At 42.4% G+C, this 26,203-nt stretch overlaps 3 protein-coding genes across 4 annotated transcripts in view; all 3 read left to right on the top strand.

Annotated features, from left to right (window-relative positions):
- The window catches only part of HOXB9 (homeobox B9), a 4,249-nt gene extending 321 nt beyond the window's left edge, over nucleotides 1-3,928 (top strand). Inside the window, exons 1-2 of the mRNA XM_032202789.1 lie at nucleotides 1-187; nucleotides 3,693-3,928. The exon at nucleotides 1-187 is cut by the window's left edge and continues 321 nt beyond it. Of these exons, the coding sequence (XP_032058680.1) occupies nucleotides 1-187; nucleotides 3,693-3,928 (423 nt within the window). The remainder of the gene's footprint in view (nucleotides 188-3,692) is intronic.
- Nucleotides 3,929-12,908: 8,980 nt separating this feature from the next.
- On the top strand, nucleotides 12,909-14,488 carry HOXB8 (homeobox B8). 2 transcript variants are annotated; one of them, XM_032202978.1, is made up of 2 exons: nucleotides 12,909-13,329; nucleotides 14,181-14,488. In XM_032202978.1, the coding sequence occupies exons 1-2, from the start codon at nucleotides 12,909-12,911 to the stop codon at nucleotides 14,486-14,488; spliced, it is 729 nt and encodes a 242-aa protein (XP_032058869.1). The 2 variants fall into 2 exon arrangements, with proteins under 2 accessions (XP_032058869.1, XP_032058870.1); XM_032202979.1 differs by having other exon boundaries at nucleotides 14,184-14,488.
- Nucleotides 14,489-17,200: 2,712 nt separating this feature from the next.
- HOXB7 (homeobox B7) lies at nucleotides 17,201-20,833 on the top strand. Its single transcript, XM_032202980.1, has 2 exons — nucleotides 17,201-17,600; nucleotides 20,580-20,833. The coding sequence occupies exons 1-2, from the start codon at nucleotides 17,201-17,203 to the stop codon at nucleotides 20,831-20,833; spliced, it is 654 nt and encodes a 217-aa protein (XP_032058871.1).
- Nucleotides 20,834-26,203: the final 5,370 nt, after the last annotated feature.

Genomic DNA, 26,203 nt, shown 5'->3' on the forward strand with positions numbered 1-26,203 from the left:
CCCGGGCAGGGATCTGTTAAGGCAGAGCCGCTGCTGGGCCGTCCCGGGGATGTCCATAAACAGGGAACACAGGAGTACAATTTAGAAACTTCTGCTGCAAGGGAAGGGATCGTTTCCAATCAAAGGCCCAGCTTCGAGGACAATAAAGTTTGTGAAGGAAGCGAAGACAAAGACAGAACAGATCAAAGTAAGTTATAAAAGTGAGGAAGTAAACAGTATAAAAGCTGGAGGAGGTGCAATAAAATGGGACAATGCTGCATAAAGTTTAAAATCAGGGCTTAAAGAAAACTCTCAGATTGCTGATGCCAACATAAGGGGAGAGATGGGGAGGGGAGAGGGGTGGCATTGTCTCTGCAGATAAATAAAAATAAAAATAAAAATGAGCATCGTCTCTGAGCAAAACAGAGTCCAGAGCGGACAAAAGCTGGATCAAGTCATCCTCTTTCCTACAGAGCGCTGACTCCGGCTGCAGAGATCACTTTTGTAAGCGGGAGCAAATTTGTGCGGGGTCTGTGTGTGAAGGGGAAGGAAAGGGGGAGAAAAAAAAATGTCGGGGGGAAAGGTAGGGAAAGAGGAGCGGAGGGTGGCGATCGGGGGAGAACAAGGGGGGAAAGAGCGAAAATTACGGAGGAAAAGTTCACTTGAGGGAAGTAAACAGCAGAGAGGTCTTTTCCATGCCCGTTGCTCTCATTTACCTCGGCAGATTCAGGGAGAGGCTCTCCTCCTCATACTTTTTCGTGTTTTTTGGTGGTGGTGGCAGTGGATTTCAGTGTTTGTTTTGTTGTTGGTTTTGGTTGTTGCTTTCTTGGGGGGCGGGGGTGGTGTTTATTTATATTTATTTGTTTGTTAAATGTTACGGTTCAGGGTATAACTATTTCACAGCCATATGATATTTCTTATTTTAAAAAAAAAAAAAAAAAAAAAAAGAGGGGAGGGGGTGTCTCCAGATTAATTAGTTCTTAATTTGTAAGGTAGCCAGATAGGGGAACAGTTAAAATTGAGCATATGCTTTTTCAGTGACCTGATTAAGTTTTTTGTTTGTTTGTTTGTTTGTTTTCTGATCTACAATATAGAACAGAAAACCTTTCTTCTTTAAAGTACTTAATACTACTATAATTAATGCTATTATTATTATTAATATTATTATTATTATTATTATTAAAATTATGCGAAAGCATTTAAGTAAAAAAGAATCAGTACCTTCACCTCACGCAGTTTCGGTTGATACCTAGTTTCCATCTGAAAGGTAAAAGTGACCGAAAGCTTATGTTGGAGGTGAGAGAGAAACTTGGCTTCACCACCATGGTAAATATTTTGCAATGAAAGCCGAAGTTGTATAAACTTCCCGGTTGGAAATGGCAGAGAAACAGCCCCTGCCGAGGGTATAGCTCTGCAGAGTGTATGCAGGACACACTATCACAGTCATTCTTTTTCCTCCTGAATTAACTTTTTTTTTTTTTTTTTTCCCCACCAACATGCAAGAGCAACAGAGATTGCTATTGCTACCATAGAATTAAAAATATTCTCAGTATATTCTCGAGCCTCGTGATTTCCTTTCCTCTGTGTCCAGGATGTTATGGTGACATTTTTTCCTATCATTTAACTTGCACCATGCACGCGCACGCACACACACTCACACACAGGCGCGCGAAAAAGAAAGTCCTGTTCTATTGTACTGGGCAGAGATCCAGAACAAACTGCGACCGTGAGGTGAATGATTTGAAAGAATTAAATATCCAGGTTCTGTGCTCAATGTCCCTGAAATTGAATATATAAAAATCTTGTCCAAGAAAATGTTATTATGTTATAAGTAAGTGCAGGGACCCACGCTAAGAGGATGCTGTGTGGTTTCTATGGCATGTGGTTAAGATGCATATTTTGTTTTAAATAATAGTTTAATTTGGGGTAATGTTGAGAGCCTGCCAGGGCTGGAAGACGGAGCTGTTTTGCAGAAAGTGCTCCCACCAATTTCCCTGACTCTTTCAATTTTTGAAAGTATTTCACAATAATGAATCTCTACACTGTATATGGCACCGGGATCTGTTAATTTATTTGCCAGATTTTAAAGAGTGCATGTGCCAGAACTTCTACTAATTCGCTTGCCAGTTTAGGCACGTATATACAGTAAGTAGGTAAAACAATACTCGCATTTAAAATATCTCATATTTTACCGATCCAAGATATAACCAAAAAAATAAAATCAAACCAAATAAATGTCTGTTATGAAGCACAGCCCTCCATACCCATTAAAGGATGGGTAGCAGGATTAACAGTATCAATTATTAACAGCTTTCTTCCTCTTTAATATTTAATTCTGCATATTAGATTAAGTCAATTACATTAAGGAAATAGCCGTGCAAATTTGTAAGAGGCAGTACTTACAATGGAAGATTAACCGGATTATTTTTTAAAAATATTCAATATATTTAATTTTACAAAGAGGAAATGTTCTGATGGCGCGCGTGTGTGTGTATGTATATATTTATAATGGTCCGTTTAATTGGTGTAAAGGTTTATGGCTTCAGTCACAATTTCAGAGAACGAAAAGGAAATAAAATAGAAATACGTGGTCTGTCTATAAACCTTCATTTTGTTTTTCCAGTATTCAGTTACCCAACGGTCCTCTAAAATTTGCATGTGATTAGTAAATGCTCTATTGTTTATCCCAAAAGGACTTCACCTTTGTGTGCAACCTTCCCATAGTACCTTCCCCAAGTACTGTGTCTGTGGGACTCATTTCTAAAATGTCGTGTCCTGTCCCGTCCCCCCCACACCATCCCCCACTCCACTCCACCCCGGCTTGATTAGGTTTATTCCTGAAATGTGCTTTTTGCAAAAGATTCCCACGTAACTTCTCCCATACGCGAGAGTGACGGGCAGTCTGTTATTTATTTTTGGCTGCATTTCTCCCCTTCGAAGCAGCCCTGCAAATGTCCGTGTCTCTGCATAACACTGTCCAGATCTCCGGCAGGAGAGTGCAGCTAGCCCTCAGAGGATTTTTATGGTATCAAGACCATTTCTTGCCACATAGCAAAATAGGCAGAATTTATGAAAGTTTTTTTTTTTTCAGACATCGTCTCAATACTCTTTGCCTGCACGCTGTGTCTGTAGGAGTGCATCTGGAGACACGTGGGAAAACACATCTGAATTATATATATAATTTTTGCATTGGTTTCTCTGAGTATAGCATATGGAACGCGCAGATAGGCATTATGCAAATCTGTAAGTGCATGTATGTGGGTGTTTTCTGGTATGGATAGACCTGGCAAAAAGTCGGCGGGAGCTCTGCTACTGGGTACAGAAGACACGTGTGCACCCAAACATACATGTGCGCAAGCATGTATGTGCAAGTGAGCATGTGTGCGCAGACATGTATGTGCACACAGACACGCGGGGAAATCTAACGCGCTGCTGCTTCTTGCCTGCAGCCCAGACCCCCACCCGCGGAGGCGCAGGGGACGGGCGCGGCAGCTTTTCGGGACTGGGGCACCCCCCACATCCACGCGGGTTTGTTCGTCCTGACGATGCTCTACTATTATCATAGGGCCTCTGCTGCCAGCTCATATCTCAGTGAGCATTTTTCACTTGGGTGTGCATATCCGTATGTATAATCTTAATATTTGATGGCATGATTAAAACCTTCTGAGAAACACTCAAGCTGCATCGTATTGATCTTGCTGCTTTTCTTTCAGCCAACCCAGCTGCCAGCTGGCTTCACGCCCGTTCCTCCAGAAAAAAGCGATGCCCTTACACGAAATACCAGACCCTGGAACTAGAGAAGGAGTTTTTATTCAATATGTACCTGACGAGGGACCGTAGACATGAAGTGGCCAGACTCCTCAACCTGAGTGAGAGACAAGTCAAAATCTGGTTTCAGAACCGAAGGATGAAAATGAAGAAAATGAACAAGGAACAGGGCAAAGAGTGAAAACCAGAAAAGCAGCACCCCTCCCTCCTTCCCCAGCCTCTGCGGCCGCGCATCCGAACTGTAGTGCTAACATACAAATAACCCAAACAACGGGAAATCCTTCCCATTTCCCATCTCCACCTTTGCATGCGAGATGTTGCTTATTATTTTTATCTTCCTAGTGTTGTCACGTATGAGGCAACTTAGCAAAAACTGCAGCTCCTCCTTGGAGACACATGCTGGGTTTTGTTTCTATTTTCTTGTTGTCTTTCTCTATTATCTTTTTATTATTATTATTATTATTTTATTTTTTCTTCTCCCTACAGCGTTACATAGACACAGGCTCCTGTCTGAGCAGCAGATTTCTCTGCTTGCATTTTCTCCATGGAAGGCAAGACGGCAAACAAAACTGGCCACAAACAGCTCTGGTCCAAGCTTCCACCAAACCACGCTGTCTTTCTTTATCCACGTAAGGACAAAGATTCTCTATAACACTCACAGCACCCCGGTGCACGCAGGCACACAAACACACAGACATACAAACGTTGAGGTGGCCAAGGAACCAGACGATTTAATTAAACTACTGCAAGACAGACACATTCGTAAGACTTGCGTTTAATTGCACCTAACAAATCATTTTCAATTCGTCAACTTTACACTGGACAAGTCGGTTAGTGACAGCCCAACTCCCAGCTGCGCTGGGTTTCTTTATTTCTTTTTCATTTTCTTTTTCTTTTTCCTTTTTTTTTTTTTTTTTTTTTTTTCCGGTTTGTTTTTTTATGCGGGATTTTTATTTCAATCTTGTCATGGCAGATATGTGACTTTGACCTGGAAGTTTAGTAGGATCTTTACAGGCAAACATCCTCATCTGGTAGCTTTATATTGGGTCACTTGGAAGAGGAGAAAAGACGAGGAGGGAGACGAGAGTGCGTGTGGGGGGCACTCTCAGAGCCGCATTGTAAATTATTTAGGAGAAAAGGGGGCGGAAGAACCCCTGCCAACTTATTCCTAACTTTTAGAGGACAGGAAGAATGGGATTTTCTAGTTAAAAAAACTACCTTAGTAGAGCTGTAAGAGAGGGAAAGGTTGTGTTCTTAGTGCTAGCATATTTATAATTTATTGTGAATTGACTTTTCCTAAAGCAGTAGGCTGTTGCAGAGATAAAGTGCCAACCATAGAGTGTGTGTATTTCTTCCTCCTCCTGTTTGACGAGATGCTTTTAATACTCCGGTGTTGTGTTTTTTTTCTCCTGCTCCGTGGTGAAGCGAGCTCACGGCATGTTTTCCCACTGCGACCCCGTTCACTTCGGGGCCCGGTGCCTGGCCGGCCCCGGGGCCGCCACCTCCCCTGGGAGGGAGCCCCGGCCCGCGGGTGGCACCGGGGGCTGCGGCTGCTCCGCGGCTCGGCGCTCACCCACCCTTTTCCCGAAGAGCATCCAGTGTAACAAATATAGACCCTGATTGTTTACAAACGAGGTCTTATGTCATGCCGGACGGAGCTGGTTTCTCATCTGACAGATCCGCTGGAGGTTTCTCTGAACCGCCCGTGAGGGACTGGTTTTCCTTTATCTCTGTAAGACTTAACTTTGTTTTGGGAAGGGGGGGAGGGAGAGGGTGGCGGGTGGGTTAGTACGAGTTGATTACATGGTGGCTATTGTAAAATGTGTTTGTGGTTGTGTTTCTGTGAATGTTGAAGCTCGTTTTCTGTCTCTATTGTGGCTTTTAAGTATACAAAGAGTTCTTCAGTTGTTAGTTGATGGAAAATACCGAAATAAACCTCTCTCTCTCTTTTTTTTTTTTTTTTTTTTTTTCTTCGTGTGCAAATTTGTATATTTAGCTGCCAAGAGGCTTTCTAGGAACAACGCAAGTGTAAGGTAGCTTGTTTTAATTGGGTGAATGGGTGGGGAAGAGAAGACACATCGATTTCTGTTGTATATGTTAACGAATCAGTGCAAATCTGATTTCATAAGCTACTAACTTGTGAGTATCCTTAGCATTAGTTTTTGAGACCACTTTTATCTGATATGAACAGAGATTGCCCTGGGAGGAAGTGATGGGAAGATCTCCGTTTTTTCCTTTTTTTTTTTTTTTTTTTTTTTTTTTACTATTTTTTCCCCCAAGTGTTCCTGTTTTATTTTGTTTGTTTCTTCTTATCATGAGAGATAAGAAACAAGTAGCTGCACCTCGGTGCACCGAAATTTACACCAATTCAATTTCTTATAAAAGGGAAAAAAAATCTTTCACTCGACCAGAAACCAGTGTGTAAGACAATTTCTCAGAAAGTTTGTTTTAATGCCTAAACTTTCTCTTTTGAAGCTTTCCATCTTTTAGTAGCTCCTCTGGGGCTTCAAAACTTAGGGGGCTTCAAAATTCAATTATCATGTTGCCAGAGAGAGAGAAACTTAACTAAACTTCACCCTGTGTCAAAATATCTATACTCCTTCCTCAAAACTAAATTAAGAAAAAAGCTGTTGTAGATATTCTGAGCTGGAAAAAAAAAATGGCGGCAGGATCATTTCTTTAAATCCGAATTTATTAAAAAAAAAAAAAAAAGAAAAGAAAAAAAGAAAGAAAGAAAGAAAGAAAGAAAAAAAAGAATATGAAAAAAAATAATTAAAAAGATGATTAGATGTGTTTATCTACCTAATTATTTCAGTTTTATTTGATTCTTCTCAAGGGTGAATGAACTTCTAGATCTGCTTCTTGCTAGGTTTATATATTCCTCATTTTTGGAACTGAGCTTGCAGTTCACTAAATACACATTACTATATTTTTGAGAAGTGTACCCATGATTTAATTGATGTTTGCAACCCATCGGACACTAGAATTTAGAAACGCTTTTCACTTTCTTTAGAGTTGTGGTAAAGAGCAGATATTTTTAAAACAACAACATAAGGTTCTTTTAAAATAGAATTTAAAATATTAGTTCATTTTATTAGGAAATATACTTTAAAAATGTTGGAAAAACTGTCTTCTGTAGCATCAGCCTGGATGTATTTTCTACAGATGTTTAATGCTCCAGAATAAAAATCGATTTTAGAACAACAGTACCTATATGTCATTGTGTTATACTGCTTCGTCTAAAATTTCATAAATATTTTCATTGCGTTTTTCTGCGTTCTTTAGTGTCTCGTTAAATGTATTATAAGAATCAATTTTTGCTTAGGTTAAAAATATGTCCAGAGACAAATGGAAGTAATTCCTTTCCAGTGTAGCAAGTGCTTATTCGGTCTTTTGCAGATTTTATGCGTTTCTAAATCTTTTTTTTTTTTTTTTTTTTTTTTTTTTTTTTTAAGTCAGAGATCGTTAATCTCTTATTGCATTCACCGCTGTTTATTTGTTTGTTTGTTCTTTTTTGAGGTTTTAACTTTTGCATTCTTGCATCAGCAAGATCTACTTCTGGGGACCAGAAGTAGAAGTGCACAGTGGGTAGGCTTTATTTTACTTTCTCTCTGCTTTATACTTCTACTTCCCTATGAAAACTTTGCTAAAGAAAAAATAGAAAACCAAAACAAACAGTGAGAAACCCCACCCTGCCTTCCTTGCTTGGCATCACCTCTGATTTGACACGCGATTCCTTTTTTCAAGGACTCTTTTAGCGGTTACTGTAATTTCGTCTCTAAGTTCTTTTGATAATTTGTTGCTTGAGAATAAATACAAACTCCTGGAAAGTGTTTCCACCTATATATTAAAAACAACGACAAACAAACAAATAAACAAAACCTAATACATCAACAAATATACAAACAACAACTGAGACCTGCTCAACCCTACAGGAAGCAGGTATTGAGAAACATAACCAAGAATCTTTTTTTCCACTAATTTTTAACATAATGGGCGCTCTAAAGGGCAATATTTCACTTCTTTAAAAAATCCTTTCTTTGAGGAAGCTCTGAAAAGAAAACAAAAGAAGAAAAAAGATACTTGGAGCTTATTGAGGGAAGAGAGAGAAAGGGAAGTAACTTGTCATAAAAAAAGGAAAATTCAGTGCAGTGTGCTGCAATAAAAGAATATGACCGCTATAAAACTTTATAGGGTATAAATTTCTGAAGGTTAAGGAACTAAACGGCTGTAAAGCAAACAGTGCAAGAAAACTTTCAGGAACTCCTAAATTACTACAACGACTTGGGAATGTGGGGAAACCCAACGTGTAAAAGCTCTTGTTTCTGCTTCAGTCACATACAAAGTTCACCTCCTTTTTATTTTCCCTATGGGAGGGGGTAGGTTAAAAAATAAGAAAGGGGGGGGGGGATAAAATGTGGGGAGGGACTTTTGCTAATTTATTCTTCTCTTGCAGTTTCTGTGAAAATCCAGCACTCTGGATTATACCCTTTGTTATTTTGCTGTTGTTGTTCAGTTTTATTATTATTATTATTTTCCTTTAAAGCAATTCCAGGCTGCCAGAATGCTGAGCCGTGTGTACAATAACACCACCACCACACAGATGCACCCCCCACACTCACACACTAAGTTCTGGCGAGACGTCTGGGCTTGGGAAGCTCTTTATCGGTTTACAGCTCCGGCCTTCCCCCTCCAGAGCAGAATGATCAATTGTTTAGTCTCGGAATTTGAAACAATAGAGGTTTTCAAAAGCAACCCCATTTTGTCTCTTTTATTGCTAGTAGAGTGACTGGATGGTGAAGCTTTCGCATCGCAGAGAGCGCTTTCAGCGCTGAGCGGTGCAGAGGAAGAAGCCAGCTCTCCTCTTTCTCACTCCTTTCGCTCCTCACCGCCCTTCGCGGTGGCGGTGCCCCGGCCCTCGCGGGCCCCTCTCCGCAGGCCCGGAGGGGGAAGCGCCGCGGGGCTGCGGTGCCGCCAGGGGCCGCGCGGTGGCGCCATTGCTCCACGAGAGACGCGCGGCTCCCGCGCGCCGCCGCGGGGCTCCTCGAAACACCTTGATTGGATTAGCGGCAGCGGCCGGGCTGTTCGCTACGGGCATGAATAATCCCGAGGCATAAAATATAGGGTTAATTATAGCTATTTTTCCGATTTTATAGGTTACATCTATTTTTTTTCTCTGCGAGGGTAAATTATGTGAGGCTAAAAGAAAAGGGGGGGGTGTTAATCTCGTGGCTCTGTGCTGGGATGCAATGAGAGGTGGGACACGCATCTATTGTAAATGTTCGTTAAAAGGGAGAAAAAAAGTCATTTTGTTTTCTGAGAGTTTGGATGGAGGTGGGAGGACAGCTTTATTATCTCAAACCAAAGATTTACGTTTGAAGTACTGGAAAAGAGAGTGGCTCAAAGATTTCGGGAAGAAAGAAGCACATACAAAATCAGGATATTTTTCCTTGGCTATTTAAATTGGCCGTTAGGATGGTTTGCGCTTTCTCATCTCTTTATTTTATTTTATATGTTTTAGCTTTCTTAGCCATCGCCTAAAAATGGGATATACCTTTTAGAATTTGAGCTTTTTTTATATACTTCCTCCTCCTTTTGGTAGAACTGCCGCTGTTTCTTGTCTTCATTAATAGGCTTCAAAATGCTACAATATAGTAAATTAACCTAAACTGCTGTGATCTTACCATGTTTTTTTTTGCGTATAAATACTCCAAAGATGCTGCACCAGCAAAAAAAAAATGTAAAATTTTAACTCTATTAGTTCACTTTTTTGTGGGACATCTTTTTCTTCATAATTACAAGACAGTAATTATTCAGACATTGCAATCCTTATATTCAGCTACAACTAGCACAGAAAGAAAAGATGGCAAATATTTCAACATAGTTTTTCATTCAAATTATTATAACAATGCATTTTCTGAATACATGCTCCTCCGAAGATACACAAGAAAATATGCCCATTTCCCGATATGCAGTATTCTGGTGAATAATGTAACAAATTAAAACTATGCACGCAACAGAATAGGAATCATTGCCCAAGCGATTTGATATGTTGTTTAAAGAGTCAAAGTTTAAACATCTCAAGACTCTATTTAAATCCTCTAAAATGAAATACAAATGTAAACAGATACAGATGAAAAAAAAAAAAAAAAAAAAAAAAAAAAGAGAGAGAGAGAGGAATACTACCCTTGTGCATTCATTAAAATGCAGAGTAGTGAAAAGTTAAGGTTTACCTAGCGAAAGGTTTGGGGTTCCTTCCTTTCTCTCTCTCACACTTTCTTTCTTTCTTTCTTTCTTGTCAATTCTCAACAAATCTTTTCTCCACCGGGTATTTATAAATTATCTTCTCTCTCTCTCACACATACATACACACGTGCACATAGATGCACACTTGTTTTTTCTTATAATAGAAACATTTTCCTTTCCTCAGGAATCTGAGTACAGTATATGAATGATTTAAGATCAGCTATTGATTTCTGGTGCATTGATGAGTTACCATCACTTCATGACCATAAAATTCTACTGCACTTGATAAAATGTGAACTTCCAAGAGCAACTTCCCTCCAGCCTTCCCATGCTCCATATATGAATGGGAACGGCTTCTATTTTTTATTTAATAAACTTCAATAGATATGAGTACGCCTGTAAACACCCATAGAAGAACATAAATTATTTTCTAAAAATCCTTTAGTCAATTCAAGGTTTTGCTTTCTTGAAAATTCTAGCATCGAGCATCCCCACACCACGCTGTTTATTTCTATTTACTTATGTGCACCATTTCTAGGTTTTTATGTTCAATGATGAAACCAAAATCTGCTCAATCGACAATAAAAGTGTTGAGAAAAATAAAATGTTAACTTGTCTTTTAGGGGGGAAAAGCCTTAATTATACCACTGCAAGTACTTCAACCACAATAATTACTTGAAAAGGCTCTTAGACTCGGCTGAAATTATCCCTACACAAAATAAACGAAACGTATTTACTTAAATTATTTCTCTAAGGGTGGTTTTAAAGTTTTATTCCGTTATTATCTTTGTTTTCTTTCTTTCTTTCTTTCTTTCTTTCTTTCTTTCTTTCTTTCTTTCTTTCTTTCTTTCTTTCTTTCTTTCTTTCTTTCTTTCTTTCTTTCTTTCTTTCTTTCTTTCTTTCTTTCTTTCTCTCTGTCTTTTTGTCTACCTTAATTCCTTGCTTATTCCCACTGCCAATGCAAGTACTTTTTACCAAAGCCCAACAAAGCGAGGACTTGTACTCTTTTTCTTGTGGACAGTTGAAAATTGTCCTTCAGCTCAAGGCAGGCAGGAGTAAAAACGTTCTTTATTCACCTTTCCGTGTCAATACTGTGCAGATGGATACAATGGATTTCAGCAGAAATCTACCTAGGGAAAAGGGAAAACAAAAAGAAATGTTTAGAAGAGTGTCTTTAACTTCTACTGGAGGTTGAAGGATTGGAAAATAGAGATGGCAATGCAAGGGGCTTGGAGAGGCGTCGTGGGTGTTAGGCACTCTGGGACAGCATTTAAGTTGGGAGGGTTTGGTGTCGTTATTAGCTGAAATACGCCTCTGTAATATTTGCTGACTGCGATAAATGAATTTCAAAATCTACCCCGTGTGTTTAGACTGTGGACATTTGCAGCGTTGGCATCTTAGGGGTAAGTTTACTTCGTTCTTAACAAATGTCAATAAAATAGAAAGCCTCTATCTTATTTCACTTATCCCATCCCCCTTTTCTCCCTACTTTTCATAAGTATCATGAAAAAAAAAAAAAAAGTTATTGGGGACGGGGTGAGGTAGGGAAGCAGCCATCAGTTACTGACCATAAAGGTTCTGTTCTGGATGTGATAAGCGAAACAATACTTTTAGTTTGTAATCATCCCCAAACACATCTTGAACAACTCCTCTGTGTGAGCTGGGCACCGGGGAGGAGGCTGGGAGGGGGCTAGGAGAGAAATTCAAAAAGTCAATGTTATATATGAAAAACTATAATCGTTTTAATTCAATATTGACACCTCAACATCTCGCTGTAATGCGGACGGGTCCAATCGAAACCTCTGTTTTATAGCAGTAGAGGAAAGAACTCGTAAAATCCTAACGGCTTTTATGTAGTGCGGTATAAACAACAACAACATCCCCGGCTTTATGGCATTTTATAGTTTGTTAAACAGTTTACAGCCTTTTTTGGGGCTATTACAAATGCAATTCCCTTCATGTGATAGTTAAACCTTTATCAATAATAAGGAAATTGATCATTAAAATGTTAAATATGACTACCTCGTTTGTTTTAAAATATGTTTAGGGTAAGAAGCTGTATGATTTGATAACTTGTATTAAAATACCAATTACATTTATAGGACCTTTTAAAACTGGTAGCAATTAAATCGTGTTCTTTTACAGTTTTCCAAAGCGACCCTGACATTTAAAAAGGCTAAAACTGCCTCGTTAAAATTTTGAAATTAACGACTGAGAGCGCCTCTCTTTAATTTTCCAGCACTCCCCAAAAAATCAATCTTTTGGGTGGTCTAGGTATGTGATTTGTTGTGAGGCGAGAGATATCTCATTAATGTAGGTAGTTAAACATATTTAATCCGTATATTCACCCCACCTCCTTCTCCCTCTCTCTCTCGCTCCCTCTCCCTCTCTCTCGCTCCCTCTCTCTCTCTCTCTCTCTCTCTCTCCCCCCCTCGCTTGCTTTTCCTTCTTTATTCTCTCACACTCTTCCTTTCACAATCATGCAGTGCAGAGTCCGTGTGGAGTAAGGAGAAGCCAATAGGATGAGGTTTTGGTAATAGATGCAAATGATCATGAAAAGACACTGCAAAATATGAAACAACTCATTTGCGCTGAAGTAAATCACTGAAAACTGTTTATGAACTGGCATCTCTTCTTGGAAATGTAAAGCGAGAACTCTTTAAGTGGTGATTTTTTTTTTTTTTTAGGGGTGGGGGGGAGGAAAGAATTCAATATCATGCAGGCTTAGAGTTTTGATTATATCCTCCTTTTATATTCCTGGAAAACACAAACTGTCGTTGCTTAGCATCTTAGCGCTTTCTTTTTTTGCTGATAGATTCCCGTGGTCAGGTTTGGTTGGCTACTTCTTCTTTTTTTTTTTTTTTTTTTTTTTTTTTTTTTTCCTCCTCCGAACAAATATTATTATTTAAATTAAGATGAGCTCTTATTTTGTCAACTCACTCTTCTCCAAATACAAGACCGGGGACTCCTTGCGTCCCAATTACTATGACTGTGGGTTCGCTCAGGATCTTGGGGGCAGACCCACGGTGGTGTACGGACCCAGCACGGGTGGCACCTTCCAGCATCCGACCCAAATCCAGGAGTTTTACCACGGAGCATCCTCACTCTCCAGCTCCCCTTACCAACAGAATCCCTGCGCCGTGGCGTGCCATGGGGACCCCAGCAACTTCTATGGCTACGACCCCTTGCAAAGGCAGAGCCTCTTCAGCGCCCAGGAGTCGGACTTGGTGCAGTACACGGACTGCAAGCTTGCTGCCAGCGGCCTTGGAGAGGAGGCGGAGAGCTCGGAGCAGAGTCCTTCTCCGACCCAGCTTTTCCCCTGGATGCGACCGCAAGGTGAGGCGAGATGGAAAGGACAGCGAAGGAGTGTTTCCAGAGCCCATAAAGTATCCCTTTCTCTTTCTTTATTTCTTTCTCTCTCTCTCTTTTCTTTCTCTCTCTCTCTTTCTTTCTGTCTGTCTGTCCCTCTTTCTTTCTGTCTTTTTCTTTCTCTCTTTCTTTCGCTCCCTTTTTCTTCCCCAGTGACTGTATTTTACTGCTTTATGAGGGTAAACTTTTGCACTTGTAAATTGCTTTATAGTTTAATTACCCTGAAGGAGACCTTTTCTTTTGGGGGCTCAGCGAGCCGGGCTTTCAGTGGAAGGAAGCATCCTTAAAGTTTATGGCACTTTTACAGCCTTAAAAAGACTCTCATTTTCTGTTTTGCGTTTGATTGGGGATTTTGGTCGTGCTGCTTGCTCTCCCTGGGCTGCAGCTCTTTTTTTGTGTGGGCAGCCTCCTGGATCCTAGGGAGCCAGAGTATGTTGTGTTGTTCGGGTAATAATAAGTGTACAAGTGAAGGCTTTAGCTGAGCTGCTTGTAGTGGGCTTGTGTGTGACCCTCCCCCTCCTCCGCCACCATCACCCTTTTCCTTTATAACCATCTTCCCTTTTATAATGTAATACAACAGTCTTTCCTTCTCCCTGTTTGCTTCCTGCCTTTGCTTCTGCGAGTCCTTTCTTCCTCCCCCTCCCATGTGTATGTGTGAGGGGGGAGTGAGTGTGTGTGTGTGTGTGTGTGTGTGTGTCTGCGAGTCTGTGTCTGTGTGTGTCTGTGTGTGTGTATACGCCTATTCCCGAGCCTGGTTTATGTATCTTTCAACCTCCTTCTCTTCTTCCCCTTTCCACCCAACCTTTGCAATTCCCCAGCAGCCGCTGGACGGAGGAGGGGGAGGCAAACCTACAGCCGCTACCAGACGCTGGAACTGGAGAAGGAATTTCTATTTAATCCCTACCTGACCCGCAAACGGAGGATCGAGGTCTCGCATGCCCTGGGATTGACAGAAAGGCAGGTCAAAATCTGGTTCCAGAACAGGAGGATGAAATGGAAAAAGGAAAACAACAAAGACAAGTTTCCCAGCAGCAAATGCGAGCAGGAAGAACTGGAAAAACAGAAAATGGAAAGAGCCCAGGAGGTGGACGAGGAAGGGGAAGCACAGAAGGTGGACAAGAAATAAAAGGATTTTTAAGGACTGAAAGGCAAGCGCTGCTGGGGTGGAAGAGCCCCTAAGCCCCACATTAATGGTAGTTAATGTAAGGGAGGGGTGGGAAACAACAATGCATAGAAAAGAGAAAGAAAAGAAGAAGAAAAGAAAAAAAAAAACATTTTATTGCTGTAAAACAATATAGCTGTAAGCACCACTTTCCTGATTATCCTTTGAAACAATGAACAGTATGCAAAAGTGGTCTGGAGGTCTCTCCTGCCTTTTGCCAGTTATTAACTAGTGGTAGTGTAACGCAATAGCTTATGTAAAACATGACTGTGAATTTTTTTCTCTCTCTCTCTCTCTGTCTTTCTGTCTCTCTCTTCTTTCTTGGGGGGTGGGTTGGTTAACATAGCTTTCAATGCTATAGAAGTTATGTGGAATTACATTTGTGCACTTTTTTTAAAATTTCCACTTTTTTTGTTGTGGTTTATCTGTATGTACTGGAGGTAGCGATTGACACAAACATCCCAACAACATGAAACTGCCTATTTATGCTACAGTTATCTCTCTCTTTCTCTCTTTACTTTCCTTACTTCTGTTCTTTTGTTCGTTTCATTTTGTTTTGCTTTGTTTTGTTTTCGATTTTTGAATGTCTCTTAAAAAAAAAAAAAAGGAGAAAAAAAAAAGCATAAAAAAGCGTTTTCCTCTCCTTTAGTTAGCATGCGCACAGTGAAGCAAGTTGTAAAGTGATCTTTAGGTTAACTGTGAAAAAGAATGTATACTGTATACGTGAATTACTTTATTGGGGGAACTAATGATATATTTTGTTGTTCTTTCATCACTTTGTTCTATTGTCTAAACCTGGAAGCAGCGGAAGAAAGTTACAATAAAGTTTACAAGCGAGAATTCCGTGACATCATTCTTTTACCCTGCTCCATTTCCTCCAGGACCACTTTGATAGAAAGGAAATAAAAGTCATTGTGTCGGAGCTGCAGCCTTCGCCATCAAAGACTTCTTCGCCTGTAGAGATGCTGGCAGGCTGGATCGCTGCTAGGACAGGCAGAGGCAGTGGCTGGGGCCGGAGAGCTGTATGGGAACCGTGGAGAAGGGGCGGGGGGGTGAGGGGGGCAACTGCGATGGCTTCTTCTGTTGTTGTTTCTAACTGTTCATGTGTGGTGACAGGTTGGAAAGCTGTGTGGAAATCCTTCCTGAAGGTAATGTGTGTTTTTCTTTCTTTCTTTCTTTCTTTCTTTCTTTCTTTCTTTCTTTCTTTCTTTCTTTCTTTCTTTCTTTCTTTCTTTCTTTCTTTCTTTCTTTCTTTCTTTCTTTCTTTTTCTTCCTTCCTTCCTTCCTTCCTTCCTTCCTTCCTTCCTTCCTTCCTTCCTTCCTTCCTTCCTTCCTTCCTTCCTTCCTTCCTTCCTTCCTTCCTTCTTTCTCTCTCCTTCTTTTTCTCTCTTTCTTTTTTCTCTGTTCTTGCTCCCTCTTTCTTTCTCTCCTCTCTCTCTTTCTCTCTCTCTCTTCCCCCCCTCCCCCCTCCCCTTCTTTCCCTTTCCCCTTCTTTCCCTCTCCCCTCCTCTACATCTCTCCGTCTCTCCTCACCCTACTTTCTCCACAAGATAGAGCCCAGGTCTGAGTCACTGTCCTTTCTTCCCACTGGTCTGTCTGCAAAATCGCCAGTTGTGCGGCTGAGCTGCTCTCTGCCCCATCGTCTAGTGAATTCTCCTGCCATGGAAAGAGAGAGAGTATGGTATATGGGGATGCACACACATCCCCTTGCAACTTAACCTTGGGAAAAGAGAAACAATGCAAATCCTAGATGCACATCCACCATTGTCTGAGCTGCTTTTCGTGCCAGTAAGACTTTATTTCTTTCTTACCACCCCCAAAAAGAAAAAGAAAAAATAAAGGCAAGTCACATTTTGGAAGGTCTCTCTGCTTCTCCAGCAGAAAGCAAATCAGCCAGCTGGTAACGCTTTACTTATAATTGTAATTGAGTCCTGCAGAACCGCTGACACGTTGAACAAGGGATCTGTACAGTCTTTATTTTTTGCAACAAGAAAAGCAAATGCCAGCTCAATACGAAACTCAAAGCCCGTGGCACTGGAATAAATTAGATATAGAACTGAAAGGCATTTGGAAAAAGAATCCTGAATCTATTAGGTATCAATCAGACATTTGTCCTTTGGGGGTGGTCGCAGAGGGGGAGAGGGTCAAGGGGGGAGGAGAGGAAATTATGTACTGTCTTGTGAAAAAGTACCTCGGAGCCAGGGAAATGGTGCGAAGGAGGGAATTTTAGACGGGATCAATAAAAGGATAAATAGAGCTCCACTCCTTTTCCTCCAGCAGAGAGAGACCGAGAGGAAGATGCTGGTTTATCAGCAACGTGCTTTTACACCCCCCTCGCCTTTCTCTTTCTCCCTCGGTCTCAGCTGAAAACTGATTACAGGTTGCTTATCGACTCCAGCACAATTTCACCCCTTCCAGCATAGATCTTGGAGGGTTTTATATCGCATCAATTATTTATCATATTTTATAAATCCAGCAGCACTACAATTTTTTGCCCCTGAGGAGGGAGCGGGCGGCGATTGGCGCCGCCGGAGCCACGTGCCCGCGCGTCACATGGGCCGGGAGGAAAAAGGGCTCCTTTTTGGTGTAAATCTGGACTCTAATTCCGTAATATATCACGGTACCTCGTAAAACCGACACTAAAACGTCCCGACCTACAAATCACCCGGCCAAATTATGAGTTCATTGTATTATGCGAATGCTTTATTTTCTAAATATCAAGCCGCAAGTTCGGTTTTCCCATCCGGAGTCTTTCCCGAGCAAACTTCTTGCGCTTTCGCCTCCAACACCCAGCGATCGGGGTATGGGGCCGGATCCACTCCTCCCTTCGCCGCCTCCATGCCCGGGCTCTACTCCAGTGGCAGCGCCGTGCACCCCCAGACCCCCACCATGTACTCCTCCGGCTACGGCCTGGAGCCCAGCTCCTTCAACATGCACTGTTCCCCCTTTGAGCAAAACCTCTCCATGATGTGCCCGGGAGATGTCTCCAAGCAGAATTGCAACAAAACGGACCAGAGGGACTCAGATTTGCAAAGCGACAGTAACTTCCGCATCTACCCCTGGATGAGGAGCACAGGTAAGCCCAAGCCTCCTTAAAGAGAGGAGCTCGGGGAGGTGGGGGGAGTGTAAATTATTTTATGGCGTGCGCGGGGGGTGGCGGAGGGGGAGGGGAGGGGGGAATTGTCCCCAACTCCTTTCATGACGTTTCATCGAAAACGAATCTCCGTCTTCAAAAGGGAGAGAGAGAGAGAGAAACCCCCGCAATAAAGCCATCCTTTTAGCTTTAAATATTTATAAGTGTTGCTTGGGCTGTGTATGTGCCATCCAAAAGGCAGTTTGTCTTAGAGGGGACAGACAGAGCTGCAGAAATAATGGCCATCCCCTTCTTCTCCTATATTTACAGGATGAAGATTGTGCTACCCCCACGTAGATATAGATATAGATTCTGAAATGAACTATTTATGGGAGGTACCCACAAGCTTGTTTTGTTAGGTTTCAAAACCTTCATTTGGCAGCCCCTCACCGCAATGTCCCAGATGCTGCAATTAAGCCTAGCATGTTACCATCAGAAACAGCAACACATCATTCCTTGTTCAGTAAAAACCCTTCTCTCAAAACCCTGACATTCCAGCCGGGATCTGGATGGATGGATGGATGGATGGATGGATGGATGGATGGATGGATGGATGGATGGATGGATGGATATAAGGACTGTGAGAGGGAGACCACTTTTATCCGTGTGACCGCCAGAAAAATCCAAGCCAGGCAGGCAGCCCGCGGAAGCGTGCGGTGTGCTCTGCGCCCTGGGAAAGTCTCTTAGGAGGCGGTGGGACTTGTCCTGGGGTGCTCAGCGTGGAGTTGGGGCTTCCGGGCAGCTGCCGCGGCGCTGGCAGCGCAGCCCCGCGGGAGGCCGCGTAGAGGTCCGCGAGGAGCAGAAGGGGGGCGCCCCGCAGCGGGACGCGCTGCCGCCCGCCTCTCCCTCAGTGACCCACTCCACGCCGGGCCGCCGCGCTGCCTACGTTCACGAGAGTGCTCCATCTCCGTGTATTAATGTCAATTAACATTTAATAAACATCCCGTTCCCTCGCACGGGAGCGCCCCGGCTCTGCCCGGGTCCATGGAAGGAGAGCCTGAGACCGGGCTTCTCCGGGGCTCCGGACCCCAGCCGGGGCACGCCGGCCGGCGGTGGGAGAAAGGCGCTGCTGTCCTGTCTGGGAGACGAGAACGCGTGAGCTCATTTCTACAGACCCCCGGCTTCGCCGGAGCCAAATTGCAACTTGAGAGCATCCCTGAGACCAAACCTCACACTGCAGCCAAATATTCGGAATGTGTCTTGTTAGTAAATTTCGGGGGCGACCGGACTGTGGGCCAGAATCCCTGCAAAGTAAAGGAAAAAGAAACCAACAGAGCAGCCAATACACCGCAGCTTATAAAGGCAGGAGATATCATCACAGCTATTTGGTGGTCTGTTCTTTCCAGTACCTGCTCTACAGTTTGTTCACTTTTATAGTTGATTTATCAAAGACCAAATATTTCTGGTCGTAAACACTTCGTCTCTGCTTTTATCTGACCTTAGATTTAAGAAGACCTCCGACTCTGCCCCCCCTCCCCCCCTTTCCCCCCTTAGCATGTGACGCTGCGAGGAACAGCACTAGAGAGATCTTAGAAGCAGAGAAAAAGCACGAGCGTCCCTGCACTACAAACCCTGGATGCTCTGGGATGTGTTCTGCCTAAAACTAAAGAAACTCGATCTCGGTCGTAAAAGCGGGTTCTCGTCTGCCGCCCGACACCCCCACCTCCCACCCACCCCCCGCCTGATGCCCACTGTGCGATCGCGCTTGTGGAATTTCATCAGCGAGCAGAGATAGAGTTGTCATCCCTATTCAGCAGCAGTTTATGGCTCTTCCTCTTCAGAGGATTTTACAACCCACATTCCACGACCTGCAGATTTTTGCTTTACAGCTAGCATGGCTATTTTACTTTTTTCTCCTTTTAATGACTAGGTCTTTTCTTCTTTTAAAAAGAAAAAGGAAAAAAAAAAAAAAAAAGGAGTCTAGTGGAATGTGTGGAGGAGAGGCCGAGAGCTGCTGTTTGCTAACCCGAGTTCTTTGGGAAATAATAATATATTATACTGCAGATATACACTTACATGGAAAATATAGCCAGGATCACAAACACCATATTGTATAATTATTTCCAGTTGCACTCAGGAAATGTCGGTTTGGAACGGGGTGTGTGTGGAATTAAGGGTCGGGCCCTTTTCCGAGCCCTGCTCACGGACAACACAATAGTAGTGGCGAGTCTGGGATAGGTGTTGAAGCGCTTCTCATGTACGCACACACCCACAGGAATAGCCCGGGGGTATCAGCCCCCATGTCAGCCCCTGCCTGCACAGCCCCAGTGAAGCAGAAGTAACTGCTGTGCCCAAAACATTCATTGAAATAATTAAGACCATAAGACACCTTCCACGCAAGCACCCTGATGACAGCTTTAAGAGAGGACAAATAGTTGGATCTGGGTAGGTATCAGATGCCTCTTACATTCTTGCTCGATGTTTCTGTGTGTATTTATTCCCCAACCATCCTAACTTTCTGGCATCTAAAACTGAAGTAGGAACTCTGAGTCTGACTGGTGCTACGAGGGCAGGAAACTTTCTGAAGTTTGCTGTTCGTTCACGCACTAGCTAGGAGCCACACGCAGGCACAGGCTTATCAGAGATGGATGCAAAAAAACACTGCATGCATTTCCTAGAGTAAAGAAAATGAAACGTTCAGTGGTTTCAAAGCTATGAACAGGAAGAGTGGGAAAAGCTTCTAGAATGGGGAACAGATTTTGAAAATGAAAAAGGAAGATAGTCTCATGTTGCACAGTTCATCCGAGGATTTTGTGCTCCTGTGGAACTCAAGTGGATGGTGCTTGCTAGGCTGCACCACAAGACAAAAGCAAGATGGCAAAACCTAACAGCAGCATCAAAACAACACTCCCTCCCTCAAAAAAAAAAAAAAAAAAAAAAAAAAAAAAACAACACTAATACGAATCTAATTTTGCTTCCCAGGCACTGACAGAAAACGCGGCCGCCAGACCTACACCAGGTATCAGACCCTGGAGCTGGAGAAGGAATTCCACTACAACCGCTACTTGACGAGGAGGAGACGCATCGAGATCGCTCATGCCCTGTGTCTCACAGAGAGACAGATCAAAATCTGGTTCCAGAACAGGCGCATGAAGTGGAAAAAAGAAAATAAAACTGCCTGTTCTGGCTCCGGCAGCCAGGAAAAGCCAGACGTGGAGGACGACGAGGAAGAATGAAAGGGCAAAATGTGGATCCAGGAAACGTGAAAACCCACGCGAACAGAAAAGGGGAAAAAACACACTAGAAGAAAAGACTATATATTAAAATACATAAATGATAAGTGCATAAATAATTAAAAACATAGGAATGATGCATTGTGTTTCCTGACACTGAAAGAAAATACTACCTATATTCAAGTCTTTTTTTGGGGGTGGGGGGAAATAAGACAATAGAATAAATATCTACCTATTAAATGTGGCTTTAGAGTCAGAATAGACACATTTTTCTATGTGAGTCTTCCGATAGTACAAGTAATTTGTAAATCTCCGTTTGTATTTCGCTGTGTACTTTTTGGTATGAAGTAATGTGGTCGTGTTTAGCACCTTTAATTTAGAAAATGTGACCTGAAAATCTGAATGCAAATTATACTTAGCGTATATAGAATCGTGTACATAATATGAATGATTATCACCCCCTTTCCCTGTAACCTCTGTGGTTCTTTTCACGTTGCTATGCTGTTTTGTCTGTGTATATTTTTACTGGGACTTCTTCCCTGTTCAAGTCTCTAGGAAAAAAAAAATAATGAATTAATATTGTGCTACGTAAAATGTTGTATATCGAAGTAGCAATTTATTTAATGGCAACGTGTTGCTTTTTGTTTTTCCCTCGTCTGTGATTACTATTCTTCGAAATAAAATTAATTCTCCAATATTCTAGAATCACGTTGGGTTCAGTCCCCTTTTCATATTAAAACAATACACAGGCTTTTGGTTTTACTGTTTTCCCCAAGGAAAATATGTGTAGTAAAATATCTTTTTTATATTAAAACATGCCATGACCTGTAATCTTAATCTTCTCTTTCTTTTTTAGCAAGATCACTGCTAAAATCTATTTCAATAGATTTCAAATATCAATATAATACTTTTTTTTCAACAGTTTTGGCAGAAATATAAAAACATAATTATTAATCCGGGCTCCGGAAATACGGGCTGGTCATTTCTCTCTCTCCCTGGGATTGTGCTGTGGCTATTACTGAAGTAGGTAAAAGTATAAAGAAGGAATGCAAAGAGGCCAGAAGCAGCCCAAACAGTCTTTCCGCCCTTTGTTTTAATCCTCTTCTGACACCCCCCCCTTCTTTTTTTTTTTTTCTTTTTTTTTTTTTTTTTTAGAGAGAGAGAGATTCTCTCTCCGCTTTTCAATTACCTTACTGCGGATTAGAACTATTTCATTAGTACCAAATAATGTTTAACATCAAAGCGCGCATAAAATAAATTAAAGCAATTAAACGCAGGAAAATCACCAATGCAAAACAAAAGTGAGTAACTTTAAGCACTTGCGCAGGGACCAACCTTCGCCGCCCTTTCCCCACCCGTGCCTGTTTGTTTATTTATATTTCCAGGGTGCGCAGTAAAGACGCGGATTCCTCCAGCGGAGGCTCCACATAACTTGCTCGACAAATGCATGCTCAAGATGCACACACGGAAAAATTCAGACAGCTTTGGAAGCACTTCTGGCTTTGTAATGGCAGCTTTCCACCTTTCCTTCCTTGCGGCTCTGTCTGCCTGCCTTTTCACCACCCACCAGCATAGATGACTTCATGTCTTAAGTGAAGGCGCACGGGGCGTCTTCAGCAGGTTCCAGCGAAAATAAAATGCCACGTCAAGTATCGGCGCACCCACATCTATAATACAGATTTGCAGTATATACTACGTACACTAATTATGGCAAGTCCATTATTAAAGAGAGCAGCTATTATGGCTTCTGAACACTGATATCCTACTTGAAGAGAAGGGTAAATAAAGGGAACTCTTCCTTTTTTCTTGGTGAAATCCGTTGTTGCAATCTCTTTGCATAGAGAAGAAAAAAAAAAAAAAAAAAAAAAAAAAAAAAAAAAAGCAGTTCTAGAAATTTCCCCCGGTCCTGGAGCTCTGCTGCATTGGCCCGGCTTTCTGCCCCCTTGGCACGCACTTGTGCCATCGGGGATAAGCAGAAATTGAGGATTTCATGAAAAAGGCAAAACGTCCCCCACCGATGCCTTAATACAATAAACCCAGGGCAGCGGCTTACCGGCATGGCATCCCAGGTTTGCCAGGAAATCGCCCCCACCTTGTAGAGGGGGCCCAGTGGCTCTGCGGGGGTGATCAGCCATGGGGACCCGGTGAGGCACGAACCCCACCGGTTCTTCTCTGCCCAGGGCATGAGCACCTCGGCCACCGTCTATTTTATTTATTTATTTATTTATTTTATTTATTTATTTATTACTTCCCTAAAACCTGGTAATTGCCCTTTTCAGCAAAAAGGTTCCCAATTGAGTAAAAAAAAAAAAAAGAAAAAAAGAAAAAAAATTCCCGCCCGAACCCCACTGTTTTACTGTGTCTTTACACACCTAAAAGCCAAACCCAAGCCCAATCTCTTTATTTCAGAGGAGTTATTATTGTTCATAGCTTATTACGTGAGAAATTATTCGATCATTTCTCTCGAACACCCCCCACATGCAACCAAGGGGGGGAAAATCTCTGAACCCCCTTTCATATTCTTTTATTTTTGTTTTAAAAAAAAGATGGCGGCTAAGAAAAAGACTGCTGTTAAACCGGTCATGAAGAAATGCAATAAATTCCTTGTTGTTTTATGAAAATTTACAACTTTGTGATAGAACTTTATGAGTGGCTGGGTTCTGGGATTGGCCAGAGCCGGTCATGTGGACTGCTAACCGTGAACATGAACTTTTTATTATTTCCCATGTGGTTATATTGCACCATTCTTCTGTCCGCTGCACCTTGGGTCGGATCAGTGTCCTCTATAGGGCTCTCGCCTCTTTACATTTTTTTACTTTTGTGTATAGGCTCGATAGGGCTAAAATAGGGGAGAGAGGAGGGGGGGACGCCTGTGCACACATCCACACGCACTCATAGACACCCACATCCGCACACATATAGGAAAAGAGTGGTGTTTTTTTTTTTTTTTTTTTTTAATTCCTCTGATTCCTCTGTTAATTTGCCTGCTGACTTGGAATCTCAGCAGTAATGGAGGGGCAGAGGAGATTCTGGACCGAGTGGAGGCTATCATTTTTCAAAGAGGGAAGTTACTTCATTTTCTGTGCAAATGACAGAAATGCAAGAAGCTATCACAAGTCAGAGAGGCAATCGACGGCTATCAGGTTGGGACAATATTTGTCAGCTAACAGATAAGCAAACGCTGTCTCTCTCTCCCTATATATTTTACTTATACCACAGAAATGGACGTCAAAAGGTAAGGGAATAATATCTGTTTCTCTTAATTTAACGTTTTCATTGAGAAAATGTATTTGTCAATCTGCCTTTTCTGTCCCAGTCCCCATTTTCCTCTCTCCCCCTACCCAAGGGGACAAGTAGAAAGAAAAGGGTGGAGTGAGGGAGAAAGGAGACACTGGAAGAAATCGGGGTGGTGAAAATCTCTTTAAGTGAAATTTTCCCCTTAAAAGTGTAACATAAGCTGAGAAAAAAAGGGGGAGAAGAAAGAGGAAAAAATGCATAAAGGGGAGGGGAGAGAGAAAGAGAAGGAAAGAGAAGGAAAGAAGGATGGAAGGATGGGAGGAAGAGAGAGAGAGAGAGGAAGAGAGAGAGAAAAGGAAGGAGGAAAGAAAGACAAAGAAAGAAAAGGAAGGAAGAAATTGAATGGAATAAGAAGTAACCTGTAAGGTCACCTGGAGATTGTAGAGTTGGAATGAAGGATTTTGCAGCAGATCGGTGACGGAAGCTTTTAGATATTGTCTTTAAAAAATTACCAAACCCTTTGTGGGTCGTTGTTGTGTTTTGTTTTGCTTTGTTTTTTTCCCTCGCAAAATCTCTTGACAGTTTGCCTGTCTTCAGGCGCCCAGTAATTTGCCGAAGTTTGTGTGGAAGCCAGTTGGGTTTTGCGTTGCTCTCCAGGGTCATTATTATGTGGGTGGTTTCTTCAAAGAGGGCAGTTCACGGCAGTCCCCAAGAATAAGGTTCTGGAAATTGGGAGGGGGGGAAATTTGAAGGGGGGGGAGGTGTGAGGGGGTGAGGAAGAGAAACGAAAAGAGAGAGATTAAAAAAAAAAAAAAAAAAAAAAAAAAGATAATAGTATGAAGCCAACCCAGATCGCAGTGCTCTCATTGTGATTTTTTTTTGTTGTTATTGTTTTTTTCCTTCATGAAACTCCCAAATGAAGCTGACGTTGTGACTCAATAAGCCTCCCCGTATTTAATTGCGTTTTTCAGTGTTAACGGGTCTTTACGGATTTTCATACCGGAATACCGGGTAGGGTTTCAGACCCACGTTGTGTTGGTCCTTTTCCACAGCTTCCAAACAGGTTTTGTGCAAGTTTCCCCCGTGTTCTCTCTCCTCTGCCTGTCTGATACCCTAACGTTTGCCTTCGGTTTTAGGAGAATTTGTCCGGAGATGCCCGTCATTTTGAATGCTTTTTTTTCTAGATTTCGGGTTGTTTAAATATAGTACTAATTGCTACTGTTATGAGGTGATTTTTAAATAAGAGGATGTAGGAGCCTCTATATGTGAAGCGAGATTGAGTAATAAGAAATTCATTACTTAAGCATAAACCATTTTATGACGTGACAATTTATCTCACCTAATTTCACTGTGTCTGAATATTGTGTGGACCAGAGTAAATGATCGCAAGCCGTGGAAATTATAAACAGAAAGTCATTTTTAAAAGATATTTCTTCCCGAACCTGTTACATTTTTCATAAATCACGGGAAAAAATATAATGCTGGTTCGCACGCCTGTTTTCCTTTTCCTCTAAGTCTCTCCGCGCTCATTTTCTTCTTCTTTTTTTTTTTTTTTTTTTTTTTTTGTTTTTGTTTTTGTTTTTCCAATTCTTAATTAAAAAACAAACAAGCAAATAAATAGAAACCTTGCTCCAAAACGCTTTTATGCCGATTCTTCCGCATCCTGCGTGGGAAACCACTTGTGGAAACCTCGCACTTCGGTTCGGTCAAGTCTTTTTAACCTAGTCAGCACGGGTCGGCGTGGGATGGCCGAGAAAAACTCCGAGTGCCCCGGGGTGGGGGGCCCACGCTGCTGCCGGCGGGCGCCCCTCCTCGCAGTCTTCCTGCTTGCTAATTTAAGAAAATAAAATTAAATAGAATAAAACCAAGGCAGCCCCCAGCGGCGCCGTTCCCCCGGTGCCGCCGCCGCGCTGCGGGGCTCGCCCATTCCCCGCCGTCTGCTGCCATCTACCGTCGACGGCGGCGGCCGGCGGCTCCCCGGGGGTTCCCCGCAGCCGGTGCCCCGGCGTGGGCGGCCCTGCCCGGGTCCCTTCTCCCCGGCCGGGCGGCCGGAGCAGGCGGCCGGCAGCGCCCAGCGGGGCCTGGCTCCGCGCTGCTCGGGAAGGGAAGCGGCTCTCGAATGCGTTTCCACCCTTG

This window comes from Aythya fuligula, chromosome 24 (genome assembly GCF_009819795.1).
Source record: "Aythya fuligula isolate bAytFul2 chromosome 24, bAytFul2.pri, whole genome shotgun sequence".
NCBI lineage: Eukaryota > Metazoa > Chordata > Aves > Anseriformes > Anatidae > Aythya > Aythya fuligula.